A 25,168-nucleotide genomic window follows, 5' to 3' on the forward strand; every position below is an offset into this window, starting at 1 on the left:
GGTTAGCGAAATCCTTCGGGACAAACAAAAACAGCTAACTACTTTATATATTATCTACTAGCGTCTGTGCCCCTAGCATTTAGGGACTCTATATTCGAAGGGATATGGATGGGCAGAAAAATATATAAAAACAATATCCAGGCTTATTTATAAAAATAAAATAGCCCAAAATCATCTCAGGGTCTATAAGAAGCTTTCCTCTAAAGAAGAACCACATCGGTTTAGTAGTGAGCTAGATCCTTCGCTACAAACAAAAAAACTTAGTACTTTATATTATTATCTATATTTGATATCTTTGCTATCTAGCTTTCTACCATCTAACAGACAGATAGAGAGACACTCAACTATTTCGTATTATAGATAATTATTCCGTACTCTGATTGTATCTAATGCCAGCTTATGCTTTGTTATAAAAGCTTTATTTAGTTTTACACAGTATAGGAAAATAGAATTAGATGGAATAAATCAAATAATCTGGCTTTTATAAGAATAAACAGTTTCTTTCAAAATTCTGCTTTCGTAAACAGGTTATTACATGATGCGGCGTAGCTTCTCTATATTTGTTAAAAGCTGTGTTTAACATGGTAACGCGGTAAATTTTGCCGCTAGTAAAAAAACACTTAGCAGCCAAACTGCACTACTTTCGACAATCTACTACCAACTAGTTTGATTATTTTATTTTATTTGGTTACTTCTGATAAATTTTGATTGGTTGGTTTTAACATACCTATTGTTTCCGATTTTTTCAACCAATAATGTTAGTATACAGAAGGGGTACTTTTGTCTATTTATCGTCCATAATCTTATCCGTTAAGATCCCGGGACTTTTCTCATTACTTTAGCCATGCCGTAATCAAAGTTATCATCCTTGATTTATTTTGACCGTAATTTTTTGTTTTATAAGTATATTTTCCTTTCTCTCTTGTTAACACAACATGAAGCAATCAGATTCAGGGATATTTTATCTGTAAAAAAAACTATTTACCTCCAAATCGTCTTATCCCTTGAAATCCTGAGAACTATACTTATTCACTTTTCTTCCTAAATGATCTACTCATTGATTATATGAAGACAATATTTCTTGTCTCTATAGGTAAATATTTTTCAGGCGGAAAAGTGAATGTAAATTTTTTTTTGAGGCGGACTATCCCTATCCTTGACAAATTTCCCTTGTTAACAGAAGAAAAAAGTGGGATTAGTACCAGGGATAGGACAATAGACGATAAACTAATCTTTCCTTAATTCTTTTGTTTTAAATCTTTGTTGGTGGTAAGCGAGGGATAAAGGGTTGTAAAATTAACACGCTGTCATTGTTCTTGTCCCCCCTGGAAAGTAGTTTTAATAAAGCAACTCTTTGACTTGATTGAATATTTTAAATAATAAAAATGCATCTTAAGATCTATGAAATAACTTTCCACTTTAAATTTGGGGTGTGTCCTCCCTATTTGCACCCCCTTGGCAATATTATTTAATAAGAATGAAATTAAGCTAAGTCCATTTCTATAATACAAAGTAGCTTGATATCTGTCCGTCACTTAAGATCTCGGTAACCACTAAACCGATTGGATTCTACTCTTTAGGGAATATACCTACTGGTTCTGTGGTGGTTTTTATCAATTTTCTTTGGGGGTGGTACACCCAAGACCCCCCCCCCCCAAAAAAAAAAAAAAATAATCCCCCTTTCTTTAAAAAATGTATTAGTAGTTGAATTGGTTGCATCTCCAATATTTTTATTTTTTGAATTACCTTTTGGGGCAAAGCCCCTAGAGGCTAGGGGCGAAGCCGCTAGTAGAATATATAAAGTATGATTTTTGATAACGTTTGATGTTTGACAAAGTTTGATTTTAGACAACTGTATTCATTGGATAATCTAAATATATATTATACGTACATGAATAGTTAAAATTTAAATGAAATATCGCTGCAATTATTTTTTAGTTCCTTGTTTTGTACATTCTTTGTACTTTTTGTTTTACTTAAAAAAAATGTAAAAAGAAGTTTTATTGTTTTGAATTATTAAAATAATAAGCACAGCAAAAACATAATGACCAAATTTTAGATGAATTACGAAAAATAACAAATCATATAGCAATAATGATAGTAGTAATTTTATAATTTTAATTGGTTGGTTAATTAAGTGTAGTGTCCAAACGTTTCAACCACTTATTCTAATCTACAGAAGGTTTATTATTTGTATCATAATTAGGGATATACAACAATTTATAGGCCATTGTCTTATCCCTAAGTATCTTATCAACTATATGTACATGAGATGCCTGTAGTAAAAAAAACGAACAACAGTTTGATAATTATTCCTATACATATAGTCCATGACAATTACCTATTAATTTGTTTTCTTTTCAGTGAAGCCAAACGAGCAAGTTTGGTATCCGACAAGGAAGGACAAGAAGATAGCTGGAGATCTCTGCTTCTCTGTGTCACCCTTAGGAACAAATATGAACATTCAACATTTTTGTTATATTAAAAGATTTTAGTCAAGCAGCGATCATAACAGACAACCAATATGCTTGTGTGTGTGGGTGTGTGCGCGTTGTGTGAGTTTTTGCGGCGTGTAGTCATTATTTCATGGGAGTCATGGATTAGGACGAGACACTTTTGTATAGACACTATGAAAATTGCGTGAGCGTATTACGACGGAGAAATTCTAGCTCATTTGTCACAAGGGGAACTCGAACTCCCACCACCCTAACTCGTTACCACTGAGCTTAGAGCTACGACGCCCCTTGCAACTAATGCTTAGGATATGATAGTTGACAAACTTTCTCCATAATCAAATATTTGACTTTACTTTTTCCTACCTAAATTAGTAATTTATGTTTGATACGTTTCTTAGATCAATTGATAAGTAATATACCTATTGCTTTGCAACTCATGGACGTATGAATGTAATAGCTCTTGTTAATGAATGTCTATTTTAAATTGTTTGTTCATTGTTGATCTTGGCTAGGTTGGGATTAAATGAGATTAACCCTGTTTACATCAACGGGTTAAAAACTTGTCTTTCGCTGCCTCAGGTAAACTTTTATTTTTATTATAAACGGGGGAAGGGGGATTGAGCGCAGCTACTTTTTGTAAATCCTTTTGTATTGGAGTGTCCGTCATAGTTTGAAGAATGTTAATATAGGTTGTCTGTCGAAAGGTAACAATTACATGATTCTTTACAGGGAAGCTTTTTTATTCAGATATTTTCCTCTGAGGGAAATTTTTCCCGATCGGTTATTCCAGCCCCTAGAGGCTGACCTAACGTTAAGCTAACTTCTCTTTCAATTACACATTTGCAATTAAGGATGGCCGTTTAAGTAATATTACTTCTTACGTTAGTGTATAAAACATTTCGTCCAATAATTATGGATGCGGTCATGCTTTTTTTAAAAAATGATATGTCTTGATATGGCTTAAAAATACTTCTATTTGTATTACATTTACTTATAACATGTAAATGAACTTATAAGTATTATGATAAAATTCAATACACGAGTTGTCTTCTATTTTTGAAGCAATTCTTCAAGTAATGTTCCTTCTTCATTAAACATTTTGTCTGATAATTATGGATGAGGTCATGCAATGACATATAAACTAAAAGATTGCATTATTATTGAGTCTTTAAAATAATAGGTTATGGTTACAAAAAAAATTATTTTTGTGTAACATTTCACTATAGCTGTGTAACTGAACTTTAAGTAGTATATTTTGATAAAATTCTACACGAGTTTTCTTCTATTTGCACTCCACTTAAAAACCATAAAAGTATTTGGGAAATATATTCTGGAAAAATAACAATGAATCTTGTACCCAATCTGTTTTAAATATGCTATCTCATTCTTAGACTAAAAAACTTGAGGTATTAGATTTAAAAATACTATTTATTGGTTGGCTAAACTAGCTGTGTCCAAACTTTATACCCACTATTTAATCTGCTAAAGGGTTAATTTTATTAAATATCATAGGGGAAGTACATTTCTTGGTGAAATAAGCATCATTACAAATTGAAATATTGGTAAACGTATTAGTTAAAAATTGGTTTTAGTCGATCGTAATTGTTGATTAATTCATGATAGTTTGAACTTAGAAAAGCGTTTGATTTAAATAAAAGAAGAATTTTCTTATACATTCACAATCTGCTGCGCTTATAGCATCCGGAGTCTCAGTATTCGAAAGGGAATGGGCAATAAAGCTTAAATCCACCCAAAGACTTAAATCTAAAAAGATATCCCGAAACCCTCCCAGTGCCTAGGTTTAGTAATAAAAAAATTTTAGACTGCAGACAGAAAAACCTTACTACTTTATTTAATAAGATTTACTAAATACTTTTATGTCTTAAGGGAGCTAGCCAAAAAAAATATTTTAGAAACTGTTTTAAATATCCTTTCAACTTAAATTACGAGTTTTCTGCATGCATTATCCCCACTCCCCCATCCCTTTTTTATTATGTTTCAGAATCCTTGTCCTTGCTCTTTTGTCTGAAACCTTTAATGTACCTTTGACCACTTGAGTGATGGAAAAAGAATGGATTAATAACATGGTTGCAGACATAGGTCAATAATAATAAAATTATCATTCCACCCTTATTTTGTCTGACTGATTATCTGCCTACTAGCGTCTACGCCCCTATAGGACTCTAGGAGGGGGCGGGGGAAATCGACCCTCCCCCCAATTTCAATTTTTTTTTTAAGTATTAAAAAAAATTGGAGGGGATGGGGTAATTTTTGCAATTTATCTCCAAAAATATTTATAAGCCTTTTCCCTGGACCTGTAAGAAAAGAGAACCATATCGCTTTAGCGGTTAGCGAGATCCTTCACTACAGACAAAAAAAGCTTATTTCTTTATATAATAGTGTAGACCCTTTTGTACCTACTAGATTTTGGAACGATTTGGCTTCTTTATAATATCTCTAATGCTGCGAATGAATTTATTATTACTTGGATATAACATTACATGTACTCTAGTAAAGTGAAAATTGTAGCTTCACACATTCCTCTCTACCCCTACTGAATGACTAATAATTAATGTCTATGTATATTCTATACTCATTATGCTGCGCAACTTATAGAAATTAGTATATCCCTGTTAAGTTGAATTGACCTATCTCAATATGCCTGGTAAATAAAAAGGTATTGGGTTTAATCGACAGCGTGGAAATAATTTTTCAATGTTCATTTTTTCAAGATAAAAAAATTCTTTTTAAAAAAATATTTGGAATGTCTGTTGTTATACCAAATATGTTCACTATGTACATTCTTTTGTTTGTTATACTTTGCTTATATTTGTCACTGACTGTTATGCTTAATTTTTATAGCTGCGCCGCTACTATATACATTGTTGGATCATGGAAAGAAAACGAAGTAGCGGGTTTCGTCGTATTTTCACAGTAGCTTTTGATAGGTTAGGTAAAGTAAATGTTAATGATTGTCCCGCAAGGTTTGGAAATTTGGAAATAGAGCCTACCGCAAAGGCTAGAAATTAAGAGAAAATCTACTATGAAAATACGAAGAAACACGTTACTTTGTTTTCTTTCCATGATCCAAATTGTTTTTAGACTCAAGGACTGCTTGGAGGCCGGCCAAACCATGCACTGTATATTCTTGGGTTCGTAGAAGACGAAGCTATTTATTTAGGTAAGTACAAAACGACCCAGGTTATATAGATTCACTTCTACTAGAGAATACTGAAGATGGTTAATTTATGCAACTGGAATATGTTTCAATGTCAAGCAGATAGTTTTTTGAGCACAGATAGAAACATTGGTCTAACCCATTTTTTATACAATTGTTGGTAAAAGCTGTTAATTTTCTTTTTTTTACTGTCTGATTATATGGATGTTTGTTTATTTGATACTTCTTATACTTTTATACTTATAACATTTCGACTTTACTTTAATATTGCCTCTTTTTATGGCTAAGTTTCTAAGGAATTTTTAGGTTTGTTTTAAAGATTTGTTAAATATATGTATATAGGAATCAGGTTAAAAGGTACATATTAAAAAGGAAAACGTCCTTAAAATCTTTAAAATTTATGTTGATTCTTTTATCTAATTTTCTAGTAAAACGTCAATGTTTAAAGATGGTATCTTTGAAAGTTTAATTCTTAATGACAATTTCACGTTAAATAATGGCCTAATTTGTCTAGCATATTCTATTCATGGTTACAGGTACAGATAAGAATAATTTTTAAAGGGATTGTGCAACTAATATAAAATTGCATTGTCATCTTAGTAAAGTTGACTGTTTAGTGTCAAAGTATTTTGTAATAAAAAATAGGTTTTTAAAAAAAGGTATTTTATATATATAAATAGATACATTAACTTTGTTATTGGGCTATAATTTCTACATCAAATCCTATCATATATTTGCTTACAGGTAGGGATCTTGCAATTAATTTGCTTAATTTTCAGTATATATTTTCCATCATCCCTGTATTTTACATGAAGTTTATTTCGCGTAGGTTAAGGGTAATTTGGTAGATTCACTTAATTTGCCAATTGACATCGACCTCCCCTTCATTTAGGAGTGTAGCTACACTATCTAACGTTTGGGTTTGCCTGTCCGTCTGACCGAGTTTCATAACTTAAAGTGAGAATTTATCCGATGCTAGAGATCTAAAAATTAGGGTTGGGCCGGATATCCGGCCGGATATCCGGCCAGATACCGGATATTGAAACTATCTGGCCGGATATCCGGCTCTATAATTTTTTATACTTTACACCAAAAATCTCTGCTTTTTAAAATCTTAAATGGCTATAATTTTTAGTAGCGAAGCTATTAGTAGCGAAGCTACTCTATAATTCACTTTGTCCGTCCGTCAGTCAGTCCGTCAGTCAGTCAGTCCGTCAGTCCGTAACGCTATGGGGGAAATGGGATTTACTCAGCTCCTATAAAAGATAGAATGCTGAAATTTTTTGACAACATTCCCATTATTAAGGAGCACAATTGACTATAAAACATCATTTGCGGTCGGACCGATTTTTAGCAGGTTTTAGGCTATTTTTATATTTTTCACATTTTTCTCCATATCTTCAGTGTTTATGGTCCGATTTTCAAAATTTTTTCAGTTACAGATATCAAAATTAAATTTTCTGTCGTTTAAAGAAACAATCATGAAGGCCAGACTGCCTTTTTAGCAGGTTTTAGGCTATTTTTATATTTTTCACATTTTTCTTCATATCTTCAGTGTATGGTCCGATTTTCAAAATTTTTTCAGTTATGGATATCAAAATTAAATTTCCCGTCTTTTAAAGAAGACAACCATGACGGCCAGACTGCCTTTTCAGCAGGTTTTAGGCTGTTTTTATATTTTTAACATTTTTCTCCATATCTTCAGTGTTTATAGTTCGATTTTCAAAAATTTTTCAGTTGTAGATATCAAAATTAAATTTCCCGTCTTTAAAGGAAATAACCATGACGGCCAGACTGCCTTTTTGGCAGGTTTTAGGCTATTTATAAATATATTTAACACTTTTTCCATATCTTCAGTGTATATGGTCCGATTTTCCAAATTTTTAAAGTTTTTAAGGATTTAAAAATTAATTTTTTTGTCTTTTTAAGAAAACAACCATGGCGGCCAGACTGCCTTTTATCAGGTTTTTGGCTATTTTTATATTTTTTACATATTTCCCAATATCTTTGTTTATTTTGATCCAATTTTGTCATCATACAAAATAAAACAAGGTTTCATATTTATTTTAACTAATAAATCTATTCTTGATTTTAGTAAAAACCTTAGAAATCTACCTGTACGTATTCCCATCTATGATTTTTTGTGCTTCGCTACTTATGGATGTTGTCATCCTTGTTTTATTATTGAAGCTAGAAGAACATTTTTTCTGAATAAGTTTAACTTTATGTAAATTTATATAAGATTTCTGAAGAAATTTTTTTTTACTACTTTAATATCTGGTAATTTGGCCAGTTATCCGGCCGGATATCCGGTAATTTGGCCGGATATCCGGTAATTTGGCCGGATAACCGGACATTTGCCGGATATCCGGCCGGTTACCGGATATCCGGCGTTTGAAATCAGCCGGATATCCGGTATCCGGCCAAAAAAGTATCCGGCCCAACCCTACTAAAAATATATATTAAGAAGATTTTACGTGCGGTTGTTTACCTAAGCAGTTAATTTTTCTATTTTATTACAATCAGTAAGTAACTACTTTTTGGCTTCTTGACATTTCATTGTTGTTTTTCTATATCAAAATAAAGTTTGTGGAGGGGGGGGGGGATGGAATGGTTGGTTGGTTGGTTAATCAATATGCCAAAAAAGGGATGTAACAGTAATTTTAATCATGACTTTTTGTTTTCGCTCATTTAAGAATCTTTATGCAAATTTTTAAGATTAAGGATTATTTTTAAAATACATTAAGACGCAAACGCAATAACTTTTTATGTATAGGACAAAATAGAATAAATGAAACTTTTAATAATACTTATTGTGTATAATTATTCTATTGACAGCTTAGAAAATTTACTGTGACCCTAAAATTCATGGGAAGTTGTCCCTCTTAAAACCAATAAATATTTATAGAGTTTTATAAAGGTCATTGGATAGACAGACATCAAATGTCTTATTTCATACTAGGTATTTCTTTGTCAAAAAAGTGAAAATAAGGGGGAGGGGGGTATAGTCCATTATTTATTCCTAATTCCTGAATGGGGCCTAATCTTGCCTAGCGCTACCCTGTACCAACATAACCTAACCTAAAAATAAAACACAAACTGCTCATGAAGCCATTCGTGGGAAGCCGCCAAAATTTTAGTTCAGGATATTTCCCCAAAATAGTTTTAAACCTTCCCAGGACTTATAAAAAGCTACACTTTAAAAGAGAACCATAACGGTTCAGCGGTTAGCGAGATCCTTCGGTACAGACAGACACCGGCCCTGTTACTTTTTAATAAGGATTATGTCAACTTTTTATGATTTATAAAGGCATATGCCCCTTCCACTTTCATTCAAGTAATACAGCTGTTTCACTGATCTTAAGGATCAAACTTTAGAAAGACAGTTATTTTGACTACACTGTACTATAAAGGTTGCTCTAAGATAATATCAACATGTCTCATTTCATTAATGTTGTCTTTAAGTGACAGGGTTAAAAATTAGGAAAATCATACATTATTAAATACAAGTAGGAAAAAAATAATTCCGGTTAATCTACGCCTCTATTCTCCCCCGCAAGGACGTCCAAGTATCTATAATACTAAGTAGCTTGATGTCTGTCCGTCTGTCTGTCCCTTAAGATCTCGGTAACCACTGAACCGATTGGATTCTACTCTTCAGGGTATATACCTATTGGTCCTGTGGTGGTTTTAAGCTATTTTCTTGGGGGGTGGGACACCCCCAACCCCCCTAAAAACAAAAAAAATCCCCCCCATTTTTTTTTTTTTTAAGAAATATCCTTGGTCCTTTGTAGAAGATTTCCTTTGTGGAATATTTTTTTTACAAATTTCACCTTACACTTTTTTTACCATCTCTTGGGGCAAAGCCCCTAGAGGCTAGGGGCGAAGCCGCTAGTTTTTTATAAGGAGGCACCCTCAAATTTGTTTCTTTTCTGGAAGGGGGGGGGGGAGGATATTTACCCCTTCCACCCTCCCTAGTAACAAGACAGCTAATGATTGATACGGGTACGCCCCTTAATAAGTCGATCACCCCACATTTACATTTTAGTTTTATAGAAATTTGGGGGGGTGGATTTTTTTCTAATTGCGATTTTAGGTGTTGGTACTCCAATCTTCCCCCCCTCCCCAAAAAAAACATAGTTAAAAACCTTTCCAGGACCTATGAAAAGCTACATTGTAAAGGAGAACCATATCAGTTCAGCGGTCAGCAAGATCCTTCGCTAAAGAGAAAGAAAGCTTAATAATTTCTATTTTGGGAGACTAACCCTACAAAATTGTTCCTGTGCTACTTGAACAATAAATTATCCAGTCCATAGCTTAGGTCTTTGGGACCTAATCGCAGGAAGGGAGTGGACATTGGGCTCTTTATTACACTAATACCAAATGCTTTATAATAACACTAGCGGCTACACTTTAAATGTTTTTTTTTTTAATTAATGCCATACCTTGCTATGTTGCGTTTGAGTCTCTATCAAGTTTCTACGATACCTTGCAGTAGGAGTCTCTATTCGAGAGAAAAAAAATTTGATTTATTGTGATTTCTCTTGGGAGGGTGGTGGTACCCTCCCCCAAAATAGTTATAAACCTTTCTGGGACCTATGAGAAGCTACCCTGTTAAGGAGAACCCGATCGGTTCAGCAGTTAGCGAGATCCTTCGTTACAAACACACAGACAAATAGACATCCTGTTACTTTAGTATAAGGATTTTCTTAATCTTTGGGTAACAATTTTGGGGATTTTGTGTATCATCATCGTGGATTAATTATCGGCCATTGTCTTATCACTTAAGATCCCTGCTTAATAGTTCTTGTGTAATGTAAATTTTTTTCACAATATTAAACTCTCTCCTCTTGTGTGTGTGTGTGTTATCTTAAGACTATTTTTGCTCTTCGCGTAATTGGATTTGCCAGGGTAATGGCAATTAACAATTTATAGACACACACACACACGACGTTGCTTTTAGAACAAAGCTTACCTTTAGTTTAGGTCTATAATACTGTATGTTACTAATTAAGTGTTGTTAAATTTTTTTTAAGTATGGCTTATAAACTGATTATTATCCGTTGGATTTAAACCGGTTCTCAGCCATACTGAAAAAATTATGTATAGCATAGTATTTACAGGCAATTTTTCAAGAATTTGTCCCTTCTGGCTAACAAAACTGGTTCTAATCTTATAGTTTTTCATCTAAATATCCGCGGAAAGCTGTCTGGGTATAATACAATGCGATAATTATATAACTATTATTAAATGAAGATACATATTCATTTGGTGACTAAAACTATATTTGGACCAAATTTCCTAGGATCAATGAATATTTTGATTTTCAACTTTAGATTACCACTTATGTATCTTAAGGGATATGTCAATTAGCCTGTCCCGGATTTTAAAAATTTTGTTAAAATTTTCGCCCCCAGCCATAATATAGTTGATTTATGCAAAATATTGACCCATGCAAAATATTTTTTCTGTAATGCAAAAATTGCGATGTTACAAGCACTGCAAAGTTTTTAAAATTTGCAAAAAAGACCTGTTTTTAAAGCTCTTGTACCATCTCAATTTTAAAGATTTTTACAAAATTTCAATTCTAGTGTGTCTATATAAACCTGAAATTTACCAAAAAAAATTGGGGCAGTCTCAATTCTAACATATAATGGAAGAAGGTGTAGCAAGTAATTTTCCAAAGTAAAAATTGCCAGATTTCATACATAAATAATGGGGTTGGGCTGGAATCGATAGAAACAGATATCCGGTTGATTCATAATTCTGGTATTTAGGGTTATATTGACACACTAGAATTGAAATTTCGTAAAAATCTTTAAAATTGAGATGGTACAAACTTTTTAAAATCTGCAAAAAGACCGTTTTTAAAGCTTTTGTTTCATCTCAATTTTAAAGATTTTTATGAAATTTCAATTCTAGTGTGTCAATATAAACCTAAATACTTGATATCCAGAATTAAAGATCAGCCGGATATCTGTATCCATCCAATCCGGCCTAACCCTATTATTTGTGTATGAAATCTGGCAATTTTTAATTTGAAAGATTACTTGCTACACCTTTGTCCTTCATATGTTAGAATTGAGACTGCCCCCATTTTTTTTGGTAAATTTCAGGTTTATTTTGACACACTAGGGTAGTGCGGGGTTAATGCGGTCGGGGGGTACAATTCCGGTCAATCGACCAATTTTTTAAAAACCGTTTTTTACCGGTGTTCTAAACGTTTGCGAGAGATCTTCAGAAAAGCAAAGTTGTAGTTTATTGCCTATACTTTCATTTCTTACTTCAGCAAATTTTTGTCAGATCACTCCTTCTATGATTTTTTTGCCCTCTAAAAGTTGCAAAAATTTGCAAAAAAAATTTTCAAAATAGGCCATGTTCAACCTAAAATTGTGAAAAAATGGTAAGTCCTAGCGACCTCCGGGTTTTTGTAAAATGAAAGATATGGCATTCATTTATCGTTTGCAATTGGAGGCGTTGTTCTAACTTGATTTTTTCATAATTTTTTTTTCGTCTAAAAAAAATGGTCTATTCCGGTCACTTTTTTTACTTTTTTTTATTACTGTATTTATAACTGTATAATACCCTAATGTTTAATTTAGGTGATCTGGAAGCATAAACAACCTAAATGCATGACCTAAGCTTTAATCATTGCCTTGCCTGTTGTGTGATGTACATTACTAGTCATTTTACTGCTTGTATTATGTCATGTTTTGTTGCCTAAGCTTTTCAATTTGTAAAGACATTAAAAATTTTTCAGACACATTTTTATAGTAATGGGAAGAGTATATCACCCAAAGGAACGCCTTAAATATTTGCCTGAAGATGTATCAGCTGCATTGGCTCATGTAAGAAGGGGTATGTCTATTAGAAAGACCGCTGGAAGATTTAAAATTCCATATGAAACCCTTGCATCTTTTTCGTATAAGAGGGTGTTCGCGATTTTTGCGCGGTTTGGATTTTTTATGTCAAATCGGCTAGGATTAAGCTAGAAAGGTGTTTAAGGTGTCTATAGAAAGCTCTTTGCACGTCCTAACAAAAACTCCCCAGGATATGGGTTCTATCTCCAAGATTTAGAGTACATATTCAAGATTTTGCATTTTCAAAATTCCTGTTGCATAAAATGTGTTGAAATATTAGAGTTAGACCCCATATCATTTCGAGTTAATTGTCAGGCATGTAATTTTACATCTTTAGACACCTTAACCACCCTTGTAGGTCAATCCTAGCCAATTTGAGACAAGAAAAAATGTATCAAAAACTGCTGTCAAAACTGGCAGGATTTTTAAAATTAAAAATTTTTGGGGAAAAAATCACTTTTTTCAAGAAATTCCAAGACCTGCGAATCAGAAATTGCCTCTAATTTATGTATAAAGCTTAAAAAAAACCTTATCATATAATAAAAAGTATTATTTTTTTAAAAAAGTTTGCATGAAAAAATTGATGTTTTTTTTTGCGATTTTACCGACTTTTTTAAAATGGGGAAAATGTTGTCAAAAAATTGTCTGATCTGCATGTGACTAGTACCGTTAGAAAGCTAATGACCTCAGCTTTCTACTCATAGTTTAAAATGTAAAAAAAAATATTTTAAGGGGGTGTTCCACCCCCCCAAAGTCAACTGACCGAAATAGCCCCACCGGTGGGGTTATTCCGGTATAGGCCAACCGCCGCCCTTTAAACCGATTTTTGACCGACTTCTAGTTGCGAGATCTAAACGGGACCAAGACAGGCTTCTTCGTTATTGCCATATCTTTCATTTGCACTCTTAAAAACCGGAAAAAGTTTTTGGGAAGTATGTTTTTTTTTAAGTTGAAGCAAAAAATTGACCGGAATAACCCCGCACTACCCTAGAATTGAAATTTTTTAAAAATCTTTAAAATTCAGATGGTACAAGAGCTTTAAAAACAGGTCTTTTTGCAAATTTTAAAAATTTTGCAGTGCTTGTACCATCGCAATTTTTGCATTACAGAAAAAATATTTTGCATGAGTCATTATTTTGCATAAATCAACCATATTATGGCTGGGGGCAAAAATTTTAACAAAATTTTTCTAAAACGGGACAGGGTAATGTCAATAGTTGTTTTCAATGAGTATCAAAGCATTTACTCCAGCAATTGTAATCTATGAACCAAAGATGCAAGCTAACGTTTGAAATTAGCCTTTGCAATTATGGATGTCTCGTCCCTCAAAGAGTTATATAACATGTATTTCTATTTTTATTGGCTCTTTGCTTTTAGTGTTTATAAAAAAGGGATATAATAACTGAAGTAAAAATAGAAAGCTACGATCTTTTTCGCCAGTCAAAATTGATTATCATAGACATAATATAATAATTCTTAGCATAATGTTATTGTCACAAAAAAAAATTATTTATAACTGGCAATTCTCTTTAAAATAAATGGAAGATTAAGTAATTGACACAGCATGTTAAAAGATATAGAAAGTATACCTACCTAGTTTAAACATTTTGGAACGAAAGGACAGTACATTTTTCATAGCATACATTTAAGAAATCCATTATAAAAAGTTAAGATTCTTTATTTTGTCTCGTCTGCTTGAATTACTTTGTAATATGAATTTATTATTGTATCTTATGGATCATCTAGTGTAATAAATACATTGTCCTGTTTTTAAATTTTTACCCCCTAGAATGTTACATCATCGATTTAATATGATTTCTAAAAATTCAGCAAAGTTGGTGTGACACCACATTACCGTCATATTATGTGTTAGAGCAGTTGTCAGTTTTGGCATAAATTAGATGTTTTTTTTAATATTATTGATTGATTTTTGGCAATATCGGTGGATTTTTGTTTATGGTATTTTTGCAACTAAACAATAAACATGTATGAAATGGATGTCTAAATGCCTTTGATAAATGTATTAATGGCAGTCACTTCAAATACATACACAAGACAAAAAATGCAGTTAGTTGTAATCTTACTGGTTGTAATATACATTTTGAATTCATTAAAGTAAAAGAATAAATGGGACATAAGCTATATATAACTCTGCCCACAGTGCGGGGACCCTGTCCCGATTTTGTATTGGGTTTTTTAAATAAGCTATTAGCATCGGAATTATAAACACAGCCAAGTCCCTACCAAGAATAGAAAGCAATTTTGCTAGCACCCACTTGGGGCAGGTAGTTGACTGGATCAAATATCATTCTATGCTCATACATATTTGCGTATTTACTATTCATGCATGGCTAAGACATTCCCCCCTATTAATAGCTGTTATTATTCGTTATTATAATATGTTGTTATATTTTTTTAATCTTTCTTAGAAATCACCCTTACTTTGCTAATGAAATGAAACTTAGTTTTGTTCTGTAAGAATTACACCATTTTAGTATCTTTCTATTTCATTGTTATGGATTGAGAAAACCCTCCATTAAATATTGAGAATTATTATGTTGCTTAGTTTAGGTTAAATGAGCTTAGGAAATCCCTACAGGGAGAGGTTACCGTAAGAGCAATTTTGTCAAAATAAATGAGAACTTCCAAGTAATACCTACCTATTTAAAACTTCTGAAATTTGAAGGAGGGTCAATTTTTCTCCATTTAATAAAAAAACTGTGAAAATACCAAAACATTTCCCCTACCCTTGGCCCAAATAAGTTTTTGCTTACATAAGCATTAGTGCAAAACATTTTAGATATGTGGATTGGAAAATGATGAAGAATTTGATAATCTGGGATATTGGGGTTAAACTATTACTGTGGCTGCTTTTCAATATACTAGTTTCTTCGCTCTTAGCGTTTAAATAGGAAAAATTGTATTGGGGGTGGGTATTGGTACACTTTCCCTCCCCAAATAGCTAAATTTTATTTTTAAAAAATGGTACCTACCATCGCTAATACTTATGACTTTCTTCAAAAAGTTTGGATTAACAAAATATTTTCAAAAAATAATTTGGATTCTGTTGCTATCTCTATTTTATTTTATTAGTTGTGAATTGTTTCATTCCTTTCACCCTGAAAACTATTTAATTACAAAAAGAGGAAAATTTAATTACTTAGTTTAAAGCAAGGTTAACAAATAATATCCCTTAGTATGACACTTATATGTTTTAAGCTTAAGCTTCAAGGTTGCTGGTTTTAGTATAATATGCACTGTAGATTCCACATGGGTTACGTTAGGCTTCTCGCAGCTGTAAAGAAGGGTAATTAGGATTTTAAATATTTCTATCTTAATTTATGTGCCCTTGAATTATTCACTTGTATCCAGTTTCGTATAAGCTTTTTTTTAGATCCACATGTGACGCAACCCTACGTAGAGCTTGAGACCTGGGAAAGCGTTTCTGTCCTCTGGCGGCAAGCTGGAGGCTACAAAGCAGCCGCTAAGCGGCAACATGAAGAAGCTGAAGCCGCCCGGCGGCTGAAAGAACAGCAAGACAAACAGGAACCTGGAACGCCTACAGATGAGTCAGCTGATCGAGTGGCACAATCAGCTGATCACATGACTGAAACAGCTGATTGTGAAGAGGCACTGTCAGCTGATCAGAAAAGAATGCGTAGAAACAATTCAGCTGCTGGCAATTTAGAGGTAGTTAGTTTGATTAAATTAAACATTCAAATATAATAAGAAAATTACTCATTCTTACGAGTCTTTAATGAATATTTTTCCGATAGTTTTATTGATAGCCTTCCGCAGATATTAAGGAAAATATTATAGGAACAATATCCGTTTTATTGGCAGGGCCGGGCCAACAAATCGGGAAAGAATCTATTCTTAAATTTCTTTTGCTGAAAATTACTCAGAAGGCAGAACCAGTTCTAATCCAGCGGAATTGGATCGGATTTGAAGCCATACTGGAAATTAATTCTCTGTAGCTCTCACATCTAACAATACTTTACAAAAATTTACTCAACTTCTGAATTAGGTAAGTGTATAATTTTTGTTTCAACTTAAGAAAGTAGGCGATGTGAATTTTATTTAATTTAAAAAAAAACTCTTTGAAGTTGAACTAAGATGAAATAAAAAGGATTCGGCTAAAAATATTTTTTTTATTCCTTTATTAATGTACTTTATTAGGTATAGGTAGTTTTTTTTTAAAGAAAACTAAAATTATTTTCATACTTTCAGGACTAAAAGTAAAGTAGTATACCAAATGGTCTTAGATGAAAATCAATAATTTGCTTTTTATTACTTCCCATGGACTGAAAAAAAATATTTTATTCAACAATATTATCAAAGAAGCTAAAACATTCTAATCAAGGAAGGAAGTTTAAAAAATAACTATTAGGTATTTACTTCAATGAGCAAAAAATAAATAAATCAGCTTGTTCTCTACAGTGTGCTATCACTCGAACCTATTTATTTTCCACTGGGGGGCTTTAACCCTTCAGGGCCCTATCAAATATTGTGTAACCTTTCTGGAGCCCTTTTTACCTGTGCTTATCTTAACCTAGCCTAAAATAAACATCTTAAATTCTTTCTTTTACAAATAGTTCATTTGTTGTCTTTACTATGTAAGGCAATATAAGGAAAACCGCCTTTATTGAACTCAAACAAAATTCTTTTCTATTTAGGTTGTAGAAAACTCAAGTTTGCCCCAATTAGATTCAACAGAATCGGATCTAAGTCAACAGGTACAGTGGCAAATCTCGGGGATCTAAAGGGATAAGACAATGACCGATAAATTAATGTACATCCCCAGTGATACTACACAAAATTACCCCTTCTGTAGGTTACAATAAGTGGTTGAAACGTTTAAACACTTATTTTAATGAACCAACCAATCAAAATTCAATAAAAGTCCCCAAAGTTGCTGCCCAAAGGTAAAGGAAACGTTATTATAAAATAATAAATCTTTGGGGACTAGTGTAATAAATAGCTGAATGTCCGTCCGCCTGGAGTATTTTAGTTATAGAGTAGATGCACTATCAAAACCAAATAGACATTTCAAAAAGGTATCATTGATAATTAAATTATTTCTTTTTTATGATTGCTTATTGACAGATCTAATTTAGAAGTTTAAAAATTTGCTAATGTATAACGGAGGGACGTGTCCTTGTTACAAAGAAGCTGCGCTGTTGAAAATAAGACACAAAAACCAGGGAGGGAGGGAGGGGACTTGGGCTGTTTATGACACTACTTAGTCTCCATAGTTTTATAATAACGTTTTCTTATTCGTTGACATACAACGTTGGGGACTTTATTGAATTCAGATTTGTTGGTTTATTAAGTTGAGTTTTAAAATTTTGTGGATCATTATTGGGGATGTACATCAATTTATCATTCATTGTCTCATCCCTTTAGATCCCTGCACAAAAATAGACAAAAAAGGCAAAATAAGAGAAAATTGTGACAAAAATGCAGACGACAGTTTTATTGTTTAGTGAATCTAAACTTCAAAACTAACACACACCATATACATTGACGTTTGTCAATATATTAAATACTTTCGCAACAAGAACACATTTCTTCATAAGTAGGACAGCAATAAGAAGTAATTATTAGTTTATATTAGAAATCACGAGTAAATAGATGTATTGTAATAATATAGGAACTCATTCAAAATATGTCACAGAAAAATATATTTTTTTTCATTATTTTTTTTATATCATGAATATAATAAGGGAGACTTTATATTTAGTTTTGGTCAACAAAATCTTTGATTAATGAATCGTAAGACATAAAGTTAAAATATTTTTAGATCTTATTTAGATTTTTCTGGATAAAAACGTCAATACCTACCTACTAAGATTAAATTTCGAATATCATGTTTCTGAAATTTATTTACACAAATTTTTAATGAGAATTTAAAAAATATCAAAAGGTATAAAAAGTACTTCCATTGTTATTAGCAAAGTTACTCAGTAAGTTTTTTGCTGCTATACAAGATTTAAAACAATAATTTTTGTTGAAGATTACCATTACCAATGAGCATCAAGTATATAATTTACTTGGTCAGTCGGTCATGCTTAAGCAGGCATAAATACTTATAATACTTTAAGGTTGCATGATTCAAGTGATTTATGGTTTTTTATTGCAACTTAACATCTACTCTAAAGATCACAGTGTTTGTTAGTCAGGTCTATCCATGATTTTTTCAGCTTCGCTACTAATGAATGTTGTCATCCTTGTTTACCTTCAATGAATTATATATATTTTCTCTATTCATAATATCTACTAGGTTTAAAACTATTGGTAACTAATCCACAATAGTTTCAAAATAATAAAACAACTCTTTCAGTTTTGATTACTCTAGGTTGAAGCAGATTTGGCCCAACAAGTAGAATTGGTAGAAAGAGAAGATATGACGTTCCATGCTTCTAGACCAGGTTAGATAGACAGACAGACAGCTAGAATTGATACAGAAGATTTGACAGATAGATAGACATTTAGACAGATAGAGTAACAAACAAACCAGGGGTCTTAAGGGATAAGACAACGAACGATAAAGGAGGATGTGAATAAGAACCCCCCCCCCCCCTTTCCTGCCCAGCCCATTCTTATTAACATCCTTCATTATGTACAATCCTAATGCTGATAGACAGAATTACCCCTTATGTAGATTAAAACTTTTGGACACATTAAAAGTACCCAAAGTTTAATCCAACGAATAAAAAACGTCTTTATTAAACTTTGGCTACTACTTATTAGAAAAAATACATGAAGAAAAGTTGGTAAAAAGATTAGATTTGCAAGATAGATAGATACTAGGTATGCAATGTGTCGAATGTTATATTGTACCTAGTATTTCTAATAATATCTATTGTATGCTCTCTGTTTTGTGCAATTGGTGTTTTTATACAGATAGAAATATAGGAAGAAAGACATAGAATTATAGAAAGAGGATAAAAAGATAGACATTGTATTGTATGTAAGGTTTAGAAAGACGAATGAACAACAAATTGCCAGTTAAACTAAAATATAGAGAGGCGATTAATAAACAGACAATTTGAACGTTAATATTTTAATGTTAATTACAAGATGAATAGATAGATATGATTGTTATAAAATGCTATAAAAAAAAGTAAATTCATTCTTGCTTTTATAGCTTCTGTATTTTTACACATTATAAAATAAATGGAAAGTTTATGGGCAAAACAAGACCCTTTACGGACATAATACTTAAAGATGAAATAAAAAATATCATATTATATAAGTTTAATTAGTTTAAGTTATTTGTCTAATTAGGTCGAAAAATGGGGCACTTGAACTGTTTGTTTGGTACTAACCGCCAGTGTTCGCAGTGTTATAATTTCAATCAATAGGTAATTAGAAGGGGTAATATTTTTACCATTATTGAGAATAACCATTAATTTATCGTCCATTGTCTTATCCCTGAATCAAAGTTTAAGACAGCGTAGCAAAAACGAATCTTTGTAGTACACGTTTTGCATGTTAAAAAATGAGATAATCAAAATAATGTAAAATACATCAAACACAAGATTACTTTGTAAATAAGAGCATAAATTAGAATCAGGTTAGAAAAAAGAAAATATTGTGCAGATTTTTTTTCATAAATTTGACTTACATAAGAAACAAGGAGGTTTCTATAACCAATAAACATTTCTTATATACTATTTATCATACCTAATCATGCTATTGCTCATGCCTTGCTGGTCTTACTATTTCATTAAAGAGCTTCGTTGTTTATGGATAATTTCATCCTTGTTAAGTTGTAGACAGATAAGCCGAAAGGAATAGTTAAAATTTGATATTTAAAAGAGACATCGATATAGGAAGGCTTACCTTTCTCTTTCAATAAAGAACACAAATGTTTAATCGACAGAGCTACAAACAAAGGTTACATTCAATTTACGGTCAAATGTTACTTGTCTAATTATTTTATACTTTTATTTTTTAAAAGTACTGGTATCTTATTTAAAATAAAGTTTTTACACAAAATTTTGTAAAATTATCCAAAAGTTGAAAGTGAAAAAGGTTGAAAGTTAAGGAAACCCGCAGATTCATCAATAGTTAACTAAGTATGTATATATATATATATTTATAGTTTTAAAAGGAAAAAAGATATTCAGATTTGCTAGTACAAAAAGTTCAAAACTATAATGTAAAGTTTTAAAAAGTAACATAATATCGCGAAAGATATGAAGAAATCTGTGGGAAATGAGGGGGTGGGTTGAAACCCTTAGAAAATAAGCATTTTTTTCTGGGAGAGAAGGGGATGGAATGACTTTATCTGTTGATTGGTGGTGTATAAACCCATGGAAAATATTTTTAGGATCTACTGCAGTTCATGGTAAAATATTGCTGGTAATGAATGCTTCCTGGTTCCTGGCAACATTACAAGATTCCTGGATCCAGCAGCACGCAAATTCCCCTAAATCCTAGGTTCCTGTTAGCTGGCAATCTGCAAATTTTCCAAGTTACCAGCAATGACAGAAGATTACTGGCTTACAGGAGTTTTTACCCCATACCCTTTTTCACAATTTCTTAGGGGGTAAACAGCAATAATTAATAAGGGACAGCAATCGATGTGCATTCCTAATAGAGGTGGGGTAAGGATTTAAGAGAGTGGGATCTTTACCTTTAAATTTAACTGTTTCTATCTTAATATCCACTTTCGCGCCAAAATTTGGGCGGTCCTATTTATTTTTATGATATATTAAAAAGGGGGGAGGGGAGAAACATTTGTAATTTTAATCATATTAATTAATAAATTAATTTTTTCTAGGTGAGGCTATGAAATCAAACAGTAAAACCAACAATTTGAACGCCTATAGAATGCAAAACTTAATACTAGCCCCTGTAACCTAAAATAACCTAATTATAAAAAAGTGCCGCGGCCAGGTTTGATGGTTTAGTTAGGGGGGGGCAATATTTCAAAATTGAAAAAAAAATTTTAAGAGAATAACACCAACAATTCTAGTAGCGTAATTGACATACAGACCATGATAAGAAAAGCTTTACTCTTATGGTAGATATTGATTTGAGTGAAACCATGAAGGTAATTAGATTATGGCGGGAGATTTTTATTTCAAATAATTCTATTCCATCCCCTTTTTAGACTTCCAAATCAAACTAAAATAGTTAAAATCCTTCCCAGGACCTATTGCCCTTAAAGTTTTTCCTGACTACTTTTATATTGTTACTTTTTACGCCTACGTAAACGTTGTATTATTAACTGTAGATAAAAATCAGAAATACGGAATATTTATCATATTTGTCTTGTCTCACCCCCCCCCCCCTCTCTCTAATTCATTATTTACATTTGATCAGTTTAAGGTTTTTAATTTACTATGAATTGTTGTAGAACGGAGCAAAATTTATACCTTATCCTAACTCCCCCAATTAGTACCGAGAAACACCACTACCCTCCCAACCCCCACCACATCAGACAAACATGCCAAAAAAGCCACCTCTAATTGTGGGGTAAGTGTAATAAAAGGGAAATTGGAATTAAAAAGGGAAATATTGCTTTTTAACAGGAATATTTCAAACATGCCAGTGGCCAGGAATATGTTTAAATTGCCAGCAACCAGAAAAGTTAAACATTGGTAGCTCCAGAATTATTTCTTGTTATGCTAGATCCAGGAAGCTTCCAATATTGCCAGGAAACAGGAAGCATTCGTTACCAGCAATATTTTACCATGAACTGCAGTAGATCCTATTTTTAAAATTAGCTTGCATCGGTATTCAGTATGTGTCTTTTTCGAAAACTAAACATATAAATATTCTTGATTGAGTTTTGACAAGGTCTAAGAAAATAAAATTCATTCCTAAGATTTCTCATTTTACAGATCAGCGAAAAAGATTTTCCGAATCATATTCAGTTAACCTACAAAACTGCTGATTTTATTCAGAATATTAAACACTTGAGCTTAAAATAGCCTAAACCCATTCCAAGGATTAAATCTACAAGCCTAAAACCATCCTGTGACCTATAAGGCTATGTGAAGCTTTGTTAAAAAAGATAACTCAGGCAATTTAGTAGGGTAAAGCGGGGCGATCTCGGTTTTGAGGTGAAGTCGGTATTTTTTTGACCACCTTCATTAAATGACATTTTTCTCCATGTTCTAATCGACTGACAGAAAAAAACATAAAATCAAATTTGTTCCTTATTAAATTGCCTACAAAAAAGTATAAAATGAAATTTTTGTGAGATGAATTTTTAGGGTACTTATTGGGTCTTAAAGTCTGACGACAAAAAATTTTTTTTTCGATTTTTTTGCTTCGGTCGGAAAAACGGTAAGTTGGACAAAAACTGGTAAGAGCTAGAGCTTAGACGTCTTCAGGGGACTTATTAAGAATCTAATAGGCTATCCATTTCCGTTTAAAACTTTAAAAAAGCTTGTATAGTTTTTTCTTAAATCGACTAAAAGTGAAGCGGGGCGAATTCGGTTTTTTCACTTTTTATACTAACTTTTTCAATTTTATATAAAAAAGTGAAATTTTCGAGAAAAAAAGTCAAATTTCTCGTACTTAGAAAAAATTTATTTCTTTTTGTAGAAAAAATTGTCCAATCTTCATAATTTTTTTTGTGAATGCTCTTTATTACATTTAGCAACTTTAACCTTTAGAGCATGCTGTAATTAAATCAATATGTCATAGGTTTTTTGAAGCTGGAAAATCGACCACAGATTTTGCCAAACTTTTCTCTTTTTTTCAACTTGATTTTTTTAGGAAATTTTGCTAATAGAACTAATTTTTTTTTGGCCAAATCTATTCAAAATTGCCTGAATTTTAAGGATCAGGCCTTTAAAGTCATAAAAAGTTATTTTTTCTAGTAGTATTTTTATGTTTTTTATCAAAAAAATTTTCGAAAAAAAAGTCAAATTTCGCGTACTTCGGAAAAATTATTTTTTTTGGTAGAAAAAATTGACCGGCGTTATCCTCTTAGAAATTTATTTTTCATTTCTTTTCAATTTTGTACAACCCCCACCCCCCCACCCCCGACTACCGACGAACAACTATTTTAGGTTAGGTTAGGTTTTAGGCTAGGGAGCCGAGCGCTGCGGCTAGGCAGGCAAGGGGGCCGAGCGCTGCGGCTAGGCAGGCAAGGGGGCCGAGCGCTGCGGCTAGGCAGGCTAGGGAGCCGAGCGCTGCGGCCAGAGTTCATAGTTCGCTGTCGGGGGGGGGGGGGGGGGGGGGGTACTCAAATTTTCAATATTGAAAAAAAAATTTCTAAGAGGATAATACCAATTGACCTATCTTAATAAAATTTTTTGTGCATACTCTTTATTACATTTAGCAACTTTTACCTTTTGGGCATGCTGTAATAAAATCAATACGTCATCGATATTTCGAAGCTTGAAAATGCCCTACCGACTTCGCCTCAAGGCGGGGCGAAGTCGGTGCCGTTTTAGAGATCAATTTTGACAAACTTCCCAAAGTCCTAGGTTTACGTCCTTTTAGGACCTGATCGACTTTTCCGAGATCTTTCTACTGGTCTTGGTCCCATTTAAAAAAAATAATTTTTACGATTTGCAGGTTCAAAAAACCGAAAAAAACACCGAGTTCGCCCCGCTTTACCCTATGTTTTTAAAGGCAGAATTTACCAATTTGTCATGAAAATACCCCATGCTTGTTGAATTTACAATTTTAGTGGAATGATTGACTTGAAATAAAAATGGCTTGCTGAAATGTATTGACACTCCTGGTCTCAATATTTATCCTAATCTGCCAAACCAGCATTATCTTCAAAACTGGAAGGATTTATTCATGACAACAACAAAAATAATATCTTAAGTTGAAATATTTTTAAAACTATTAACTATTAACCTCAAACATAATTATCTTCCTTCTATTAATGTAAAGAAATTCACCCTTTGGGCCTATTAATCTGTAGAGCACTAATATTTCGGGACATAACTTAGCTTTAAGACAGTAACCTCATATAATAAAACAGAAAATGTAATTTCTTAAGCTTTCTGGCTCATTTAACTACTGGAATTTCACATTTTTTATAATTATTTTTCTCAAGCAGAAAAGGGAATGTTAACTATAAGGAAATAGCCATTGTTTGCTATTATGTAATATTAGCAGAAAGACATGAACAGAAAATGTATAAAAACTTGCTAATCCCATCCAATATAAAATATTTGTGAAGACATAAACTGGCGGATTAAAGAGCAGTGACCCAAATAATTTGATTCACAAAGAGCTCAAGTAAAAATTCATTAGGTATAAATGTAGCATATCTGCTAGTTGGCAATAGTAAGGTAAGGGTCCTAGCCTATAATGCTTCACACGAGCTGTTGTTCCTGAGCAAATCCATACAAAATTTGATCCCTAGCATTGCATTTAAACTACAAATGACAATTAACATAATTGGCAGACTCCAAAGAGATATAAAACTAAACAAAGTGTAATTTTAACTAGTAAATAAAATGAAAATTGAAGATTACCTTGCATAATATCATAGTTATTATTTAAAATCTATTTTATGTCATGTGCTTATAACTTTATTCATCAAATCACTGTAAATATTTTATTTTAGTATTAATATTTATTTTTTTTGTCAAAAGCTAGGCTGTTTTCCTTAAGGAAAACGTAGTTTTGGAAAAGATTGAGATTTGAATCTCATTCTTTGAATTCTTTTTGTTATTCTGCATTTT

At 32.3% G+C, this 25,168-nt stretch overlaps 1 protein-coding gene across 4 annotated transcripts in view; it reads left to right on the top strand.

Moving 5' to 3' along the window:
* The window catches only part of LOC145332511 (cysteine protease ATG4A-like), a 56,561-nt gene that overhangs the window by 7,098 nt on the left and 24,295 nt on the right, over positions 1–25,168 (top strand). For all 4 annotated transcript variants that reach the window (XR_013884190.1, XR_013884191.1, XR_013884192.1 and 1 more), the window contains exons 4-9: positions 2,365–2,445; positions 2,966–3,035; positions 5,559–5,637; positions 15,889–16,184; positions 17,171–17,230; positions 18,853–18,925. Coding sequence is in view for 1 of the 4 variants with exons in the window: in XM_080177514.1 (XP_080033640.1) it covers positions 2,365–2,445; positions 2,966–3,035; positions 5,559–5,637; positions 15,889–16,184; positions 17,171–17,230; positions 18,853–18,925 (659 nt within the window). In the remaining 3 variants the exon portion in view is untranslated. The remainder of the gene's footprint in view (positions 1–2,364; positions 2,446–2,965; positions 3,036–5,558; positions 5,638–15,888; positions 16,185–17,170; positions 17,231–18,852; positions 18,926–25,168) is intronic.

Source organism: Acartia tonsa, chromosome 11 (assembly GCF_053477335.1).
Source record: "Acartia tonsa isolate MP-2025a chromosome 11, ASM5347733v1, whole genome shotgun sequence".
Taxonomy (NCBI): Eukaryota; Metazoa; Arthropoda; class Copepoda; order Calanoida; family Acartiidae; genus Acartia; species Acartia tonsa.